Genomic DNA, 19,116 nt, shown 5'->3' on the forward strand with positions numbered 1-19,116 from the left:
ATTAGCTGAAGGGACAAGGACGAGGGGGGACACAGATTTCTTGTTTTGGGTCAAAGATGCAAGGGGACCGGGCCGGGGGCGGGGGGGGGAGTGGGGGAGATGTGAGGAAGAATATTCTGATGCAGCGAATGGTAATGACCTGAAACTCGCTGCCTACGAGGGTGGAGGAAGTAGAGACAATAAACAATTAAAAAGGAAATTGGATGGATATTTGGGGTGTTCCAAACAGAATGAAGAACAAAGAAAATTACAGCACAGAAACAAGCCCTTTGGCCCTCCAAGCCTGCAGCAACCATGCTGCCCGTCTGAACTAAAATCCCCGACCTTTCCGGGAACATATCCCTCTATTCCTATGCTATTCATATATTTGTCAAGACACATCTTAAAAGTCACTGTCGTATCTTCTTCAACTACCGTCCCCGGCAACGAGTTCCAGGCACCCACCACCCTCTGTGTAAAAAACCTGCCTTGTACATCTCCTTTAAACCTTGCCCCTCGCACCTTAAACCTATGCCCCTAGTAACTGACTCTTCCACCCTGGGAAAAAGCTTCTGATTATCCACTCTGTCCATGACCCTCATAATCTTGTAGACTTCTATCAGGTCGCCCCCCTCAACCTCCTTCGTTCCACTGAGAACCAACCAAGTTTCTTCAACCTCTCCTCATAGCTAATGCCCTCCATACCAGGCAACATCCTGATACATATTTTCCGTACCCTCTCCAAAGCCTCCACATCCTTCTGGTACAGTGGTGACCAGAATTGAACACGAGATTCCAAGTGCGGTTTAACTAAGGTTCTATAAAGTTGCAACATGACTTGCCAATTTTTAAACTCAATGTCCCGGCTGATGAAGGCAAGCATGCCGTGTGCCTTCTTGACTACCTTCTCCACCTGCGTTGCCACTTTCAATGACCTGTGTACCTGTACACCCACATCCCTCTGCCTATGAATACTCTTAAGGGTTCTGCCATTTACTGTATATTTCCCATCATTATCTCACAATTGTCTGGATTCAACTTCATCTGCCGTCTCTCCGCCCAAGTCTCCAACTGATCTATATCCTGCTGTATCCTCTGTCGGACCCCATCGCTATCTGCAATTCCACCAACCTTTGTGTTGTCCACAAACTTACCAATCAAACCAGTTACATTTTCCTCCAAATCATTTATATATATTACAAACAGCAAAAGTCCCAGCACTGATCCCTGAGGAATGTCACTTGTCACAGCCCTCCATTCAGAAATGTACCTTTGCACTGCCAACCTCTGTTTTCTTCTGACTAAATATCTCGAAACCTCCTAACACCCTGTCACTCTGTGATCCTTGTGACATTTGAAACCAGGTATTCACAAAAAGACTCAAAGAGCATCAGCCCACTGGAGGCTGAGACCGGCCAGTCCAGCAGAAAGAAACCCTCTGACCCTCCCCGTTGACCAACTGTGAGAATGAACAAAATGCAGTCCTGGATGTAACTGAGAGCAGAAACAATAACAGCAGAATCCAACCCCTGGAATCACTCGTGAACTTGTTGGTGTCTCAGCAGGTGGGATGAAACTCTGAATCCCTTCCCACATACAGAGCAGGTGAATGGTCTCTCGCCAGTGTGAACTCGCTGGTGTATCCGCAGGTCAGATGACTGAGTGAATCCCTTCCCACACTGAGGGCAGGTGAATGGCCTCTCCCCAGTGTGAACTCGCTGGTGTGTCCGCAGGTGGGTTGACCGAGTGAATCCCTTCCCACACTGAGAGCAGGTGAACGGCCTCTCCCCTGTGTGAACTCGCTGGTGTGTCAGCAGGTCAGATGAGTTTGTGAATCCCTTCCCACAATGAGAGCAGATGAATGGTTTCTCCGCAGTGTGAACTCGCTGGTGTGTCTGCAGGTGGGTTGACCGAGTGAATCCCTCCCCACACTGAGAGCAGGTGAACGGCCTCTCTCCTGTGTGAACTCGCTGGTGTGTCCGCAGGTCAGATGACTGAGTGAATCCCTTCCCACACTGAGAGCAGGTGAATGGTTTCTCCCCAGTGTGAACTCGCTGGTGTATCCGCAGGTGGGATGACTGAGTGAATCCCTTCCCACACTGAGAGCAGGTGAATGGCCTCTCCCCTGTGTGACGTAGCTGGTGTCTCTGCAGGTCGGCTAACTGAGTGAATTCTTGCCCACACTGAGAGCAGGTGAACGGTCTCTCCCCAGTGTGAACTCGTTCGTGTGTCCGCAGGTTGGATGACTGAGTGAATCCCTTCCCACACTGAAAACAGGTGAATGGCCTCTCCCCAGTGTGAACTCGCTGGTGTCTCTGCAGGTGGGATGACCGAGTGAATCTCTTCCCACACTGAGAGCAGGTGAATGGCCTCTCCCCAGTGTGAACTCGCTGGTGTCTCTGCAGGTGGAATGACCGAGTGAATCCCTTCCCACACTGAGAGCAGGTAAATGGCCTCTCTCCAGTGTGAACTTGCTGGTGTGTCTGCAGGCTGGATAACTGAATGAATCCCTTCCCACACTGCGAGCAGGTGAATGGCCTCTCCTCAGTGTGAACGCGCTGGTGTGACTGCAGGTGGGATAACTGATTAAATCCCTCCCGACAGTGAGAGCAGATGAATGGTCTCTCCCCAGTGTGGCTGCGCCGATGAGTTTCCAGCTCTGATGGGGATCTGTATCCCTTCCCACAGTCTGCACATTTCCATGGTTTCTCCATGGTGCAGGTGTCCTTACCTGTCTCTTGAGTGGACAATTAGTTGAAACTTCGTCCACACACAGAACAAGATTACAGTCTCTACCCGCTGTGAATGGTGTGATATTTATTCAGGCTGTGTAACTGGTTAAAGCTCTTTAGTCAGTGCAGTGGAACACTCTCACTCAAGTGTGGCAGTGTGTTGATGCTTTTTCACTCACACTGACATTTCAAATCCTTTCAAATCGACAGACTGGACAATCATTTCTCCTTCTGGATTCAAAGTCCGATGATATTCAGCTCCCAAGGAATATGACTCTGTCACGTCTTGACGTGACGTTTGAGATTTCAGCCTGTGATTCCTCTTTCAATATCCTGGAAAATGAGTTTCCAAAAGTCATCAGTGTCAGTACAGGATAGAAATTCAGAACAGACAATTTCTATGGAACATTCTTTCCTCTCTCATTCCCCAAAAGCTGTAAATCTCCACCCCACACACTCTCTCCCCATTCTCAGCAGGTCTGGCAGCATCTGCATGGAGAGAAAAGAACTGATGTTTCAGAGCTTTGACAAAGGGTCATCTAGACAAGAAACATCAGCTCTTTTCTCTCCTTACAGATGCTGCCAGACCTACTGAGATTTTCCAGCATTTTCTCTCTTGGTTTCAGATTCCAGCATCCGCAGTAATTTGCTTTTATAAGGCTGCAGATACCTCCTCCCAAGTAACATGCGTGTGCCCAAGACATCACCACTTGTTTCCCTTATTTCTTTCGCACCCATGGTGCTCTCCGCAGTAAACACAGAGGTGAAGTGTTCATTAAAAATCTCACCCATCTCCTGCGGCTACCCACACAGATGGCCATACTGATTTTTAAGGGGATCTATTCTCTCTCTCGCCACCCTTTTACTCTTAATATAGCTATAGAACCTCTTGGAATTTTCTTTAATCTTACCTGCCAGATCCATATCAGACCCTCTTTTTGTCCTCCTGATTTCCCTCTTCAGTATTTTCTTACACTTTTTATAGTCAGAGTGATTCACTTGTCCCCAAAGAACAAAGAACAATGCAGCACAGGAACAGGCCCTTCAGCCCTCCAAGCCCACGCCGCTCCCTGGTCCAAACTAGACCATTCTTTTGTATCCCTCCATTCCCACTCCGTTCATGTGGCTATCTAGATAAGTCTTAAACGTTCCCAGTGTGTCCGCTCCACTACCTTGCCTGGCAGCGCATTCCAGGCCCCCACCACCCTCTGTGTAAAATATGTCCTTCTGGTATCCGTGTTAAACCTCCCCCCCTTCACCTTGAACCTATGACCCCTCGTGAATGTCACCACCGACGTGGGAAAACCCTCACCCATTCCATTGTGACATCACACCCTCACCCATTCTATTGTGACATCACACCCTCACCCATTCCATTGTGATGTGACACTCCCACCCATTCCATTGTGACGTCACACTCTCACCCATTCCATTGTGACGTCACACTCTCACCCATTCCATTGTGACCTCAGGGCTTCACTCTCCGATCACAATCCCTGCCGGCCTCCCACATGCAGCCTCAATGGCGGCAGTCAGCCCGGGTCTAACACTACAAGCTGCCGCTCCATTGGGTACAAAGGGGGGAACCAGGAAGTTCATTTCCGGGATTTGGGTTTGAACAACATGTTTACAAAGGCTCTCCACCCACCCGCCACATTTATCATTCCCCGCGCGCCGCCCTCTACCTCGTATTGATCTCGCTTCCGAGTTAAAACCGTCCGTCCGTCGCCATTACCCGCACTGCGCATGCTTCAGTCCCGCCCCTCATTCACTCCGATTGGTTGGAGGACCAGCCGCTCCCGCTCGGTCCTCCAGCTCCGCCCCCTCTTCCTATTGGTCCGGAGCTGCCGTCAATCAGTCCCCGGACATTGTGATGTGGAGCATGCGCAGTGTCATTGCTGTCCTTGGCGCTTGTTTGTCCCGGAGAAGCGGAGTCAGCGTTAGGCGGTGGCTGGGAGGATTTGGAAACACTTTGTGGATCCGCAAACCCTTCAGAATCATTGTCAGCTCCCTGGTTTGCAGCTGCGGGGCTTCTCCCTCCCTCCCTCCCGGGAACAGGCCCAGGTTAACGGCCCCATCCTGGCTCAGCCACTGGAGGATGGTTCACATCAGAGGATGGGGGAGGGGGACAATAAATAAGAGGTTACACTTTGGCCTCAAATCAATGAGGACTCTGATCTCTGGGAAGGAAGGAAACCCTGGGAGGTGGGCGGGGAGGATTCACAAACACCCGCTGGAGGCCCCAACATCCAATAAGAAGCTGCAGCTCCCTGCAGTGACCAGGAGAGAAAATAAATGATTTTATATTCACTCTGTACAAAAGAACTGAACCCAGCCAGAATAGAGGGTGGGAGAAAAGATTTGTGAAGATATTTCACACTGGGTTTGCCAGGCTGACCAACTCTCTCAGAGAAAATGAAAGGACATCCTTCATGAGTCTGTCGGAGCAGGTGAGCAGTATTGTGTGCGGTGCTGCTGGAACTGTGTGGGTGGGCACGGGCTGGTTGGCAGCCAGAACAGTTGGAAGAGGGTGCTGCACAGATCCATCTTATGGGTGAAACAGCGCCCATACACCATGCAGCCTGGCACACTGGAGTCATGGGACAATCCATTGAAATATGAGATGGTTGGTTAATGTGGGAGTTGGTTGCAGGACAGGGAGGAGGGAAAGTGTTCAGGATGAGGATTTACTGCTTTACAGGAACAAGTGAGGAAACAATGTTCCACAGAACATACTTTCAAATTCCGGTATCCGCAGTAATTTGCTTTGATTCCAAATAAACTTATTGGACTTTAACCTGGTGTTCTGAGTCTTCTTACTGAGCAAACTCCGCAGAGACAATCACCCACCGCTGGAGTCGAACCCAGACTCAGTGAGGCAGCAGTGCTAACCGCTGTGCCACAGTGAGGGTAGTTTGCCGCAAATTTCGGGTGAGAACAATGGGCTGGATGTTGCTCAGAATGTGGAGCACTGCAGCAAAGTACAGAGAGACAGAGACAGAGCAGCAAACTGGACTGAGAAATGGAGTCTGCAGACTGGAACTGGCAGCATGAGGAGAGGTTATTTAGTCTAACACTCACAGCAATCTACAACCCACCCCCATTACCGAGACAGTGAGACAGAGATTACAAACACTCACCAACACAGCTCCACTGAAACGTCCCAGGAAAAAGAGGGAATCTGGCAGTTCCTGTCCTGAAATAGCCCCAGGACTGTCACTCAAACCCCCAACCCCGCCCAGTTCACAGCTCAGCCTCTCAGCTTGCAGCTTCCTGCACCTTGAGCCAACCCTGTCCAGGTGTGGGAGGGATGTGGAACCACAGAGTGGGGGGACGGGTGACCTCCTGCTGTGCCCCAAATAGTTTCTCCTTCCCCTCCCCCTTGGCTCTCTAAGGTCTGAATGTGGATGTGTTGATGGACATTGCAGAGCCTCACTGAGCTTATCCTGGGTCACCCCCTCCCCCTGGGTTCAATGTGTTCAGTTCGCTGCTTCTTTCCCTGCTGAACCTTCAGTTAATCAAAAACAGAAAGTGCTGGAAAACCTCAGCAGGTCTGATCGCATCTGTGATCATCCAGACTGGAAGCATTAACTCTATTCTCTCTCCACAGTTGCTGTCAGACCTGCTGAGATTTTCCAGCATCCGCAGTATTTTGCTTTTATCTTCATTTAAACAAGCATTCTTTGACGGCCTTTACCCTCCGTGCTCCTTTCCAGAGCTTCCCACCTTCTGCTATTGTCCCTGACTCCCACATTAACTGTCATTCCTTCCCTTTATCCTGCTCACATCCCGCTCGAAACTCAGGCTCAGAGTTTTCCCGCCATCTCCCCCTCCCCCAGCCTCCACATCCCAACACCCGGAATCTCCAACCCAGCGGTTCCAGTTTGTCTGGTTTGAGTTCAGATTTGCCGCAGCACCGACAGGATTTCACTTCAAACCAGCCGGAACTGACTGCTCACAAATCCCCAAATGTTTCTCCAGCAGCCCGGGCTTGTTAATGTTGTTTAAAGTCAGCGCCCAAATGCAGTTACTCTCCTCAGTTTAAAAAACTTCTCCGTTTAATCTAAGGAATTAGTCACACCAGACACAAATATAAAATTGTGAACGTTACCCACCGCCCCCCCACCCCCCCCCCCCCCCGGCCACCCAGACCCGAGCTGGGGTGTCCTGAGTAAGAGACATCTGTTCCAGGTGTGACAATTCTTACACATTCTCTGGTTGACATCAAACGGAAAACGCTGGAAATATTCATGAATTAAAGCAAATTGCTGCTTTTGTCAAAAGGGTCACCTGGACTCGAAACCTCAGCTCTTTTTGTCTCCTTACAGATGCTGCCAGACCTGCTGAGATTTTCCAACGTTTTCTCTTTTGGCTGGAAATACTCAACAAGTCAGGCAGCCTCTGTGGAGAGAGAAACAGACTGAATGTGACCTGTTATCGGAACTGGGAAATATATTATTATTTCTCGCAACTGAAAGAGACACTTTACAGCCTTCAGAACAAAACTGAGCTCAACAATTTTACACCACAATTTCTCCCCCCATTGTGTTCTGTGTTTCGTTGCTGCTTTTTTCACCTCATTTCCCTCTTGTTTTCTTTACTTTGCATTCAGACTATTGCTCACCAGCTATTCACACCTCATCCAGAACATCTTTTGTGTCTTTACTTGTCCCATTAACACTCGCTTTGGTCTTGGGCCGTGAAACATTTTGTCAGTTTGCAGATCTTTCATTTTGCCTCCTCCACCTCCCTCTCTCAATTCTTCAGAGGTCAGTCTTTGACAAAGGGTCATCTGGACTCGAAACGTCAGCACTTCTCTCTCCTGACAGATGCTGCCAGACCTGCTGAGATTTTCCAGCATTTTCTCTTTTGGTTTCAGATTCCACCATTCACTGTAATTTGTTTTTATCCTGATTTTCCCTGTGTGGCTCTGGAGAGCGCTTGAGACGTTAGGGACAGAGAAAACGAGATTTTTCACTCTCTCTCAGAGGGTCTTTGGTCTGTGGAATTCTCTTCTCCAGAGAGCAGTGGAGACAGAGTCATTGAATATTTTTCAGGCTGAATAAAGGGATTCCTGATTGACAAGAGAGTCAGATGGTTGGGGGGGGGGGGGCATTCGGGGGGGCGGGGGGGTGAGGGGGGAGACAGAAAAATGGAGCTCTGGCCACAATCAGATCAGTGGGGATCTTGTCAAATGCTGGAGCAGAGGGGCCCAATGGTCCACTGCTGCTCCTCATTCATATGGATGTTTGGCTGTATGTTTCACTCTGTTTCTGCCTCCATAGAAGCTGCTGGGCCTGTTGACTATTTGTGGCATTGACTGTTTTATTTCAGAATTTAAGACTCTGTAACATATCACTGTGTAATCCAACAATTAATCCAGTTCCCCTGGATTACTGCTCTGTAACATATCACTGTGTAATCCAACAATTAATCCAGTTCCCCTGGATTCCTGCTCTGTAACATATCACTGTGTAATCTAACAATTAATCCAGTTCCCCTGGATTACTGCTCTGTAACATATCACTGTGTAATCCAACAATTAATCCAGTTCCCCTGGATTCCTGCTCTGTAACATATCACTGTGTAATCTAACAATTAATCCAGTTCCCCTGGATTACTGCTCTGTAACATATCACTGTGTAATCCAACAATTAATCCAGTTCCCCTGGATTACTGCTCTGTAACATATCACTGTGTAATCCAACAATTAATCCAGTTCCCCTGGATTCCTGCTCTGTAACATATCACTGTGTAATCCAACAATTAATCCAGTTCCCCTGGATTACTGCTCTGTAACATATCACTGTGTAATCTAACAATTAATCCAGTTCTCCTGGATTACTGCTCTGTAACATATCACTGTGTAATCCAACAATTAATCCAGTTCCCCTGGATTACTGCTCTGTAACATATCACTGTGTAATCCAACAATTAATCCAGTTCCCCTGGATTCCTGCTCTGTAACATATCACTGTGTAATCCAACAATTAATCCCATTCCCCTGGATTACTGCTCTGTAACATATCACTGTGTAATCCAATAATTAATCCAGTTCTCCTGGATTTCTATTCTGTAACATATCACTGTGTAATCTAACAATTAATCCCATTCCCCTGGATTACTGCTCTGTAACATATCACTGTGTAATCCAACAATTCATCCAGTTCTCCTGGATTTCTATTCTGTAACATATCACTGTGTAATCCATCAATTAATCCAGTTCCCCTGGATTACTGCACTGTGGCATAGTGGTTAGCACCGCTGCCTCACAGCACCAGGGACCTGGGTTCGATTCAAGTTTCGGGTCACTGTCTGTGTGGAGTTTACACATTCTCCCCGTGTCTGCGTGGGTTCCCTCTGGATGCTCCAGTTTCCTCCCACAGATCAAAGATGGGCGGGTTAGGTGGATTGACCATGTTAAATTGCCCCTTAGTGTCAGGGGGAACGAGCTAGGGTAAATGCATGGCGTTAGGGGGATGGGACCTGGATGGGATTGTGGCCGGTGCAAACTCAATGGGTCGAATGGCCTCCTTCTGCACTGTTGGATTCTATGATTCTCGTTAGAAGTCTCACATCACCAGGTTAAAATCCAACAGGTTTATTTGTTATCACGAGCTTTCGGAGCACTGCTCCTTCATCAGGTGAGTCAATCGTCTATGATTCTAGATACAGACAAACTCACAGATGCACAAATACATTCACAGACACGCATATATGATTTCAAGAAGTAATTAGATATAGCTCATGGGGCGAAAGGGATCAAGGGATATGGGAGGAAGGGGGGATCAGGATATTGAATTCGATGGTCAGCCATGAAAAAAATGAATGGTGGAGCAGGCTTGAAGAGTCGAATGACCTACTCCTGCTTCTAGTTTCTAGCGTTCTGCACATGCGTGCGCACGTACACACTGAGACCACCTGCTGGGCACCAAAATAATAACAGAAGCAAATCTGAAAGTCAGCGTGTGTGTTTTATTGTGAAATGAGATAATGTATAAATATATCCCCATAGCTCCGGGTGGGAGTGGAATTGATGATTTCTTGCCTGTCTGTCTGCACTGCTGCCTCACAGTGCCAGGGACCCAGGTTCAATTCCCAGCTTGGGTCACTGTCTGTGCAGAGTCTGCACGTTCTCTCCGTGTCTGTGTGGGTTCCCTCCGGGTGCTCCGGTTTCCTCCCACCGTCTGAAAGATGCGCTGTTTAGGTGCATTGACCCAAACAGGTGCCGGACTGTGGCGACTAGGGGAATTTCACAGTAACTTCATTGCAGTGTTAATGTTAGCCTTACTTGTGACTAATAAATAAATTTAACTTTTAACTTTAATTTTGTGATCTCATAGAATCGTAGAATCTTACAGTGCAGAAGAAGGCCATTCAGCCCATCGAGTCTGCACCAACCACAATCCCACCCAGGCCCTACCCCGGTAACCCCACATATTTAACTTGCTAATCCTCCTGACACTAGGGTCAATTTTGCATGGCCAGTCAACCTAAGCAGCACATCTTTGGACTGTGGGAGGAAACCGGAGCACCCGGAGGAAACCCACGCAGACACGGGGAGAACGTACTGACTCCGCACAGAAGTGACCCAAGGTAGGAATTGAACTCAGGTCCCTGGCGCTGTGAGGCAGTAGTGCTAACCATTGTGCCACCATGCTGCCCTCATCTCCTTGAACAAATAGTAAATTGTAGAGATTATAAAGTTTGAATTGTAATATCTAATGGTGTAAAGTATCTGGGAGCAGACTGGGTGTGATAAAGGCTGGAATACAGACTGTGGGAATGAGGGTGAAACTGCTGTGCAGAGTGAATGGTTCTTGTTGGAGGGAGGGATGGGAGGAGGGAGAGAGGGATGGATGGTGAGAGGGAGGGATGGAGAAAGGGAGGGAGTGTGAGGTGGATGGAGGGAGAGAGGGATGAATGGGGGTGAATGTGAAAAGCTGAAGTTTACATTTGAGGAGGTTCCCAGTCTCTCTGATCTCCAGTCTCCAGCTGAACTGGGGAAGCTTTTGCACAGACTGTGCTGCTGCTGTTTCCCCTCCTGTCCACCAGGGGTCGCTGTAGGCCTCCCAGCTGCTGCTTCTCCCAGTGTCACCACTTGCCCACTCCGGCCCCTCCAGTACACCTCACTGGAGCCCCGGGCCATTCTTGCCATCCTGCCAGGTCACGGGTACTGAGGCCAGTAGTAAAGTTTATTTATGAGTCACAATAAGGTTTACATTCACACTGTAATGAAGTTTCTGTGAAAATCCCCGAGTCGCCACACTCCGGCACCTGTTCGGGTACACTGAGGGAGAATTCAGCTTGGCCAATGCACCTAACCAGCATGTCTTTTGGTCTGTGGGAGGAAACTGGAGCACCCGGAGGAAATCCACACAAATACAGGGAAAGTGTGCAAACTCCACACAGTGACCCAAGCCGGGAATCAAATCCAAATCCCTGGCGCTGTGAGGCAGCAGTGCAAACCATTGTGCCACTGTACCACCCAGTGCTCTGAGGTTAAGTTTCTTCTTCAAACCTAAGATTCAGTGCCACATCAAGGCGGGGGAAAGGGAGTCCATTGGCTTCAGATGGATAATGGTAAAAGTTAATATCCCAATTTATTCACTTTATTCCTTCAAGCTGAGGTTTACAAAGTGAAAATTCCGCTGTTTATAGCAGTGACTAAATAAGCAATGACCCACCACATAGCTAGTAATGCAGAATTTATCCCATAGGCAGCTCCTTGGCTCATTGTCTGCTGATGTGTCATCCAGAGCTGTTTTCCTGGCAGTTTGTGTCAGTAGCAGGCTGCCGTTACCATCCACTCTTGGGCAGGGTGAGGAGACAGCTCCAACACCGACCTCAGCTGGAATGGGAATTGAACCATACATTAGTCCGCACGGCCAGCAATGCTGCAGGAATTGCAAAGGGGCTGCACAGAGGTCCAGAATTAGAAGAGGGGGTTGTGGAGATGGAGGAAGCGTCTGCAAGACATGGGGACATTTTGGATTATCTCAAAATTACAGAATGTGGGAGACCAGTCAGGAATGTGTTGAAATTGTCAAGTCTGGCGGTAATGTGTGGATGTGGGATACAGCAGCAGATGAAGGGCTGCATGGTGGAACAGTGGTTAGCACTGCTGCCGAACAGCACGGGGTTTGAATCCAGCCTTGGGTTTGTGTGTGGAGTTTGCACCTTCTCCCTGTGTCTGAGTTTCCTCTGGGTGCTTCAGTTTCCTCCTACAGTCCAAAATTGTGCAGGTCAGGTGGATTGGCCATGTTAAATTATCTGTTAACGTCCAAAGATGTGAAGGTTAGGGGCATTAGCAGGGTAAATGCACAAGGGTACAGGGCCCATCGAGTCTGCACTGACTCTCCAACAGAGCATCTTACCCAGGTCCTATCCCCGTAACCCCACATATTTACCCCGCTATTCCACTGTGTTACTTATTCATTACAATAGGGACCAGAGTCTGAGGTTATAAATGGGTGAGTTTACTCCAATAGTAATTCCTTAACATCTGACAAGTTTACAGCTATGAACATCCCACCTATCAAATAGCTCCAGCCTACAGATGAGAGGACCAACATTCAGAGCTTTCAAATCCTTATCCTGAAGTTACAAAACAGACTTTAGTCATCGGCCTGCTGATACATCGGCACATTCACACAGGGGTGGATTGGAATGTGATCTGTTTATTATTCATCTTTAGTTCAATACACTTTCTGAGTGATTTAAATTTAAAACAAGGTCTGCAGGCGTGATTATTTATTGACACATGAATGAGAGATGCTGTGGGGCATTCCCCAAGTCCAACAGGGCTGATTTACATCAAAAATAAACTCCAGCTATCAGAATAAACATAATTCAGTCTGGGATGTGATTAACAGCAGCAATAACAGCAGAATCACACCCCTGTGATCACTGGTGAACTCGCTGGTGTCTCACCAGGTTGTATGACTGGGTGAATCCCTTTCCACACATCGAACAGTGAACGGCTTCTCCTCACTGTGAACTTGCTGGTGCTTATATTCTCGATATTCATTTCTTATTATTTTTTACAAGATTATGAAGGGTATAGATAGGGTGAACAGTGGGAAGCTTTTTCCCAGGTCGGAGGTGACGATCACGAGGGGTCACGGGCTCAAGCTGAGAGGGGCGAAGTATAACTCAGACATCAGAGGGACGTTTTTTACACAGAGGGTGGTGGGGGCCTGGAATGCGCTGCCAAGTAGGGTGGTGGAGGCAGGCACGCTGACATCGTTTAAGACTTACCTGGATAGTCACATGAGCAGCCTGGGAATGGAGGGATACAAACGATTGGTCTAGTTGGACCAAGGAGCGGCACAGGCTTGGAGGGCCGAAGGCCTGTTTCCTGTGCTGTACTGTTTTTTGTTCTTTGTTCTTGAAGCGGGGGAGGTTTAACACAGATATCAGAAGGACATATTTCACACAGAGGGTCGTGGGGGCCTGGAATGTGTTGCCGGGCAAGGTGGTGGAGGCGGACACACTGGGAACGTTTAAGACTTATCTAGACAGCTATATGACCGGAGTGGGAATGGAGGGATACAAAAGAGTGGTCTAGTTTGGACCAGGGAGCGGCGCGGGCTAATTGTTCCTTGTTTCTCGTTTCAAGGCTTCATTCTATGATCATCTTGCTGGTGCCAGTACAGAGCGAGACTGCGGATAGTTGGGAACCTGTCTCGGGGGCAGGGAATTCATATGGTGTTCATGGAAGTGGAAATGACTAGGGATGGGAAGCATTTTCCGATCAGGGCCAGTGTGATCTCCTGGACTCGTTTCGATCGCCTCAGGGGGTCGGAGAGGAATTTCCCAGATTTTTTTTTCCCCCATATTGGCCCTGGGGTTTTTCACTCTGGGTTTTCGCCTCTCCCTGGGGATCACATGGTCTGGAATGGGGGGGTGGGGGTGAGTTAATAGGTTGTAATGAACAAAGCATCGTAGCTGTGAGGGACAGCTCGGTGGATAGGATATTGGTATGTAGATAGGCTGGAAAATTGGGCGGGGATCCTGGATTCAGGATTCAATCCTGGACCGGGGAGCGGCGCGGGCTTGGAGGGCCGAAGGGCCTGTTCCTGTGCTGTATTGTTCTTTGTTCTTTGTTCTTTTGCTTCAGCAGAGTGGATGAACGGGTGAATCCTTTCCCACACTCAGTGCAGGTGAACGATCTCTCCTCAGAGTGATTTCGCTGGTGTGCGAGCAGATGTTTTCTGCTTTTAAAGCTCTTCTCACAGTCAGAACATCTGAACGGTCTCTCATTTGTGTGAACAAGTTGGTGTGAAGTGAGAGAGGATAAACAAGTGAATCTCTTCCCACACACAGGGCAGGTGAACGGCCTCTCCCCAGTGTGAATTCACTGGTGTACAGTGAGGTCGTCTGATCGCCTGAAGCCAGTCCCGCAGTGAGAACACCTGAATGGTCTCTCGTCAGAGTGAACACGTTGATGGTGACGCAGTTCCTCAGAACTTTTATAGCTCTTCCCACAGTCTGGACATTTAAACGCTCTCTCTTCACTGTGAACTCGTTGGTGTTTCTGCAGGTTGGATGATCGGTTAAATTCCTTCCCACATTCAGAGCAGGTGAATGGCCTCTCTCCAGTGTGAATGCGCTCATGTGCCACAAGGTGGAATGATGTCCTGAACCCCTTCTGGCAGTGGGAGCAGCTGAACGGTGTGGAACCGGTGTGAATGTACTGGTGCTCCCGGAGTGTGCGTGGAGTTTTAAAACTCTTTCCACACTCAGTGCATTTAAACTCTCTCCTGTCGGTGTGAACTCGCTGGTGTCTCTGCAGGGCAGAGAAATCTGTGAATCCCTTCCCACACACGGGGCAGGTGAATGGCCTCTCCCCTGTGTGAATGTGCCAATGCATCAGCAGGGCCGATGACTGAGTAAATCTTTTTCCACATTCGGAGCAGGTGAACTGCCTGTCCCTGCTGTGAATGCGCTGGTGAATCAACAGGCCAGCTGACTGAGTGAATCCCTTCCCTCGCACAGGGCAGGTAAAAGGTCTCTCTCCAGTGTGAGTGCGTCGGTGATTTTCCAGGTCAACTGGGTAATTGAATCCTTTCCCACAGTCTCCACATTTACACGGCCTCTCCCTGATGTGACTGCGCTTGTGTATTGACAGGCCAGACGATCGTTTGAAGCCTTGTCCACACACAGAACATGTGTATGGTTTCTCCCCACTGTGAATGGTGCTTTTTTCTTCCATGTTTAATGCCCTATGATGTTTAGATCCTGATGAATCGAGGCACTCTGTCAGATCTTGATGTGATCCTTGATTTACAATTGTCTGTAATTCCTCACCTTCTAATCCCCTGAAAAATGAATTGAAAACAGAAAGAGGGAAACATAAGAGACAAGCCATTATAACACAAAGGCAAGATGTGAAATTGAGCTGAATGAATCTGGTAAATTGTGAGATTGGGAATAGGAAAAAGGATATGAAAGCTGCTGGATTGTCATAAAGCTTCAAACTGTTCACCAGTGCACTGAGGGAAAGGAACCCTTCACCCTTCAGAGCCCACAACAAAAATCCAGCCTTTATGTGTGAAGAGGGAGAGGTCGGGAGGAGGGTGATGGAAAGAGATTTTATACATCAGCAACTCAACCAGCATTTTGGCAGAATCTCCCAAACCCACAATCTTTCCCACCTGGAAGTACCAGAGCAGCTGGGACATGGGAAAACCACACAACTCCCTGACTTGGACAAATATCACTATCCCTTCAATGTGACTGGGTTAAAATCCTAATACTGTTGCATTGTGGGAGCACCTTTACTATATGGACTGCAGAGGTTTAAGAAAAAGGCCAACTATCACCATCACAAAGGATAACTGGTGATTGGTAACATATCACTGTCAGTGCAGGATAGTAATTCAGGACAGTAACCTGGGCCTTGTGAGTAATGTCCACATCCTAAGAAGTTTTATTTTTTTGCAAATCTATATGAAACTTGCAATGAAACAAAACCCACGACCACTACAATCTACAAGGACAAGGACAATGGACAGATGGGAAACCACCATTTGGAATTCCCCCTCCAAGCCACTCACCATCTTGATTTGGAAATGTGTCGCTTTCCTTCACTGTCATTGGATCAAAATCTTGGAATTCCCTCCCTAACGTGACTGTGGGTGTACCTACCACATGGATTGCAGCGATTCAAGAAGGCAGCTCACCAACAACTTTTCAAGGGCAATTAGGGATGGGAAATAAGTGCTGGTCTAATCAATGACACCCACCTCCATTGAATGATTTTGAGAAGTGACCTGGAATATCCATGAGAATACAATCCTGACAATTACTCAGTGAAATACTTCACTCAGTCACACCATTTTCTGAGTTTACATTTGACTGGAGCTCTTGGATTCCGCTGTAATTGCTGCTGCTTGTGGAAGACTTTGGGACATTTACAATTCTCCACCTATTACCACTCCCTTTCTTTCTGATGGATAATGAAAGATCTATGCATAGATTTCAGTATAACTTGGTTCCTCTTTTAATTAATTCATCGAACCCGCCCCCGTCCCCCAATCTACACACAATAGTAAAAACATCACGAGCTACTAATAATGACTTTCAATGGCAGAGTCCTGACCCAGCATTCCCCGCGGTGCTGAATGTCCCCTATTCACACCAGAGGCAGGCACCGCACAGGCGCATTAACCCCCCCCCCCCCCCCCCCATATTGGAGCGTGCGCACTGTCAGTAATGGCGATGAGGTTGGGCTGTTTTTGCCTCTTTGCAGCGGGAAAGAAAGAGAAAACTCTGATGGAGCGGGCTCTGGATAGGGAGAGTTTCTAAACAATTGGTGAGTGCCTCAAACCGCGATTAAGACTCTGCCGCTCCCGTGTTTGCAGCTCTGGGTCTTTTCCTCTCCGAGGCCCAAGTCCAGGCTGACGGCCGCCATCTTGGTTCAACGAGGAGCGCATGCGGCAGGGTATTCTTGACGCAACAGTATGGGGGCGGGGCTAAGGTTATTCTCTTCCCACCGGGTCCTAGTGTCCGATACAGCCACCAGAACATGAGTTTGTTCAACATTTTCACCCACTCTCAAGCTGCAGCTGATGTTTTGCAGCCGCGAGGAGTCCATGAACCATGTTTATATTCAGTGTGAGAGGTTGCAGACCTTGAAGGAGCTGCCTCTCCACTTTTAATTTTAAGGGTGGCACGGTGGCACAGTGGTTAGCACTGCTGCTTCACAGCTCCAGGGGCCTGGGTTCGATTCCCGGCTTGGGTCACTGTCTGTGCGGAGTTTGCACATTCTCCTCGTGTCTGCGTGGGTTTCCTCCGGGTGCTCCGGTTTCCTCCCACAGTCCAAAGATGTGCGGGTTAGGTTGATTGGCCGTGCTAAAATTGCCCCTTAGTGTCCTGAGATGCGTAGGTTAGAGGGATTAGCGGGTAAATATGTAGGGATATGGGGTGGGATTGTGGTCGGTGCAGACTCGATGGGCCAGATGGCCTCTTTCTGCACTGTAGGGTTTCTATGATTCTTCTTTAATTACACTTCTTTTCTGCCCCACACTCCTATTCGTTGGCTGCCCAGTGTGGAGCAGGCTAGGGAGGTCAGAGGATCTTTTCCTGGACCTGCTCTTGGGGCTAGTTAAAACAGTAATTTGTAGATCAGCAGGAGGTAACTTGGCTGTTGGCTGCTCTTCCGTGGTCTTGTCCATGCTCGAATGGTCCTGGAGAGGGAGTGTGCGGTGTCGACTGGAACACTCGATACCTTCCACAATTCAGGGTACAGAGTGTCTCATAGACACTGGAAACAAAGTTCTGGTTTAGTTGAGATGGAAGTTTGATTGGACCACAAGATTGGAGAAACAAGAGAGAAAATAATGTTCTGTGGAAACTAGAAATGCTTGTTCTGAATTTCTATCCTGTACTGACAGTGATACTGACTCTGCCAATGTCTTTTACAAGGTACACAGGCGGGAAACTGAAACCAAACATCACATCAAAATCTGAAAAAGTCACTCCATTCATCACAACACGAATATCATCGACCTTTAAATGTGAAAGATTTCAAACATCAGTGTGACTGGAAAAGCACCGAACAAACGTACACCCACGTTCCAGTGACCTGACTGTGGAAACAGCTTTAACCAGTTACACAGCCTGAAAAAACATCACACTATTCACAGCAGCGAGCCAAAGGATGGGAAGACCTAGGATCAGAGTTAGGCCATTGGGCCCATCGAGTCTGCTCCACCATTCAATGAGATCATGGTTGATCTGATATAATCCTCAACTCCACTTTCCTGCCTTATCCCCATGACCCTTGATTCCCTTACTGAGAAAGAATACACAAGTTCTTTGTGTGGACAAGGCTTGAACAGATCATTTAACCAAGAGAGACACAAGGATACTGACACCATGGAGAAACCATGGAACAAAGAACAAAGAAAACTACAGCACAGGAACAGGCCCTTCGGCCCTCCAAGCCTGCACCAACCATGCTGCCCAACTAAACTAAAACCCCCTACCCTTCCGGGGACCATATCCCTCTATTCCCATCCTATTCATGTATTTGTCCAGATGCCCCTTAAAACTCACTATCATATCTGCTTCCACTACCTCCCCCGGCATCGAGTTCCAGGCACCCACCACCCTCTGTGTAAAAAAACTTGAAAATGTGGTGACTGTGGGAAGGGATTCAATTATCCATCTCTGCTGGAAATGCATCGCCGCGGTCACATTGGGGAGAGACCATTCACCTGCTCTGTGTGCAGGAAGGGATTCATTCAATCATCCCACCTGCTGACCCACCAGCAAGTTCACATTGAAGAGAGGTGTTGACAGTGATAACAATTCTAAAAGCTCTGAGGACCTGTGAAGCACCAGGTCATTCACATTGTGAGACAGTTCAGTTGCTCGCATTGTGGGAAGCTATTTAAACAATCACAGGACCTCACTGAACACGAACACACTCACACTGGGGAGAGGCTGTTCACCTGCTCTGTGTGAGGGAACGGATTCACATGATCATCCCACCTCGCTACACACCGACTGGTTCACATTTATAACAGACCTTTCAAATGTACGGAATGTGAGAAGCATTATAAAACCACAAGTGATCTGCTGATACACCAGCGAGTTCACAATGAGGAGAGGCCATTCAGATGTAAAGTGTGTGGGAAGGAATTCACTCTGTTATCCAGCCTCCAGAAACATCAGCGAGTTCACACTGGGGAGAGGTCGTTCACCTGCTCCTTGTGTGGAAAAGGATTCATTTATTTAACCAGCCTCAGATCACACCAACTCGTTCACTTGGATAAGAAACCTTTCAAATGTTCTGAATGTGAGAAGAGCTTTAAGACCTCCAGTATTCTGCTGAGACACCAACAAGTTCAGACCAGGGAGAGACTGTTCACCTGCTCCAACTGTGGAAAGGGAT

General features: G+C 48.2%; 3 protein-coding genes across 4 annotated transcripts in view; 1 reads left to right on the forward strand and 2 right to left on the reverse strand.

The window, feature by feature from the left end:
* LOC144481006 (uncharacterized) overlaps positions 1–19,116 on the forward strand; it is a 51,071-nt gene that overhangs the window by 16,979 nt on the left and 14,976 nt on the right. The gene's annotated exons all lie outside the window — the stretch shown is intronic.
* LOC144480674 (uncharacterized) lies at positions 1,515–2,768 on the reverse strand. The gene has a single exon (XM_078200271.1). The coding sequence runs from the start codon at positions 2,691–2,693 to the stop codon at positions 1,515–1,517; it is 1,179 nt and encodes a 392-aa protein (XP_078056397.1). The 5' UTR covers positions 2,694–2,768.
* On the reverse strand, positions 13,704–16,582 carry LOC144481035 (uncharacterized). Of its 2 annotated transcripts, none has more exons than XM_078200679.1 (2): positions 16,546–16,582; positions 13,704–15,034 (listed from the first exon to the last, which is right to left on the reverse strand). In XM_078200679.1, exon 2 carries the CDS (start codon positions 14,926–14,928, stop codon positions 14,071–14,073), a length of 858 nt encoding a protein of 285 aa, XP_078056805.1. In that variant the 5' UTR covers positions 14,929–15,034; positions 16,546–16,582; the 3' UTR covers positions 13,704–14,070. The 2 variants fall into 2 exon arrangements, with proteins under 2 accessions (XP_078056805.1, XP_078056804.1); XM_078200678.1 differs by lacking the exon at positions 16,546–16,582 and adding an exon at positions 15,962–16,204.

Source organism: Mustelus asterias, chromosome 30 (genome assembly GCF_964213995.1).
Source record: "Mustelus asterias chromosome 30, sMusAst1.hap1.1, whole genome shotgun sequence".
In the NCBI taxonomy this organism is placed as follows: domain Eukaryota; kingdom Metazoa; phylum Chordata; class Chondrichthyes; order Carcharhiniformes; family Triakidae; genus Mustelus; species Mustelus asterias.

Coding starts and splice junctions, on each gene's coding strand:
- LOC144480674 (XM_078200271.1), bottom strand. CDS start 2,693: ATGGAGAAACCATGGAAATGTGCAGACTGTGGGAAGGGATACAGATCC.
- LOC144481035 (XM_078200679.1), bottom strand. CDS start 14,928: ATGGAAGAAAAAAGCACCATTCACAGTGGGGAGAAACCATACACATGT.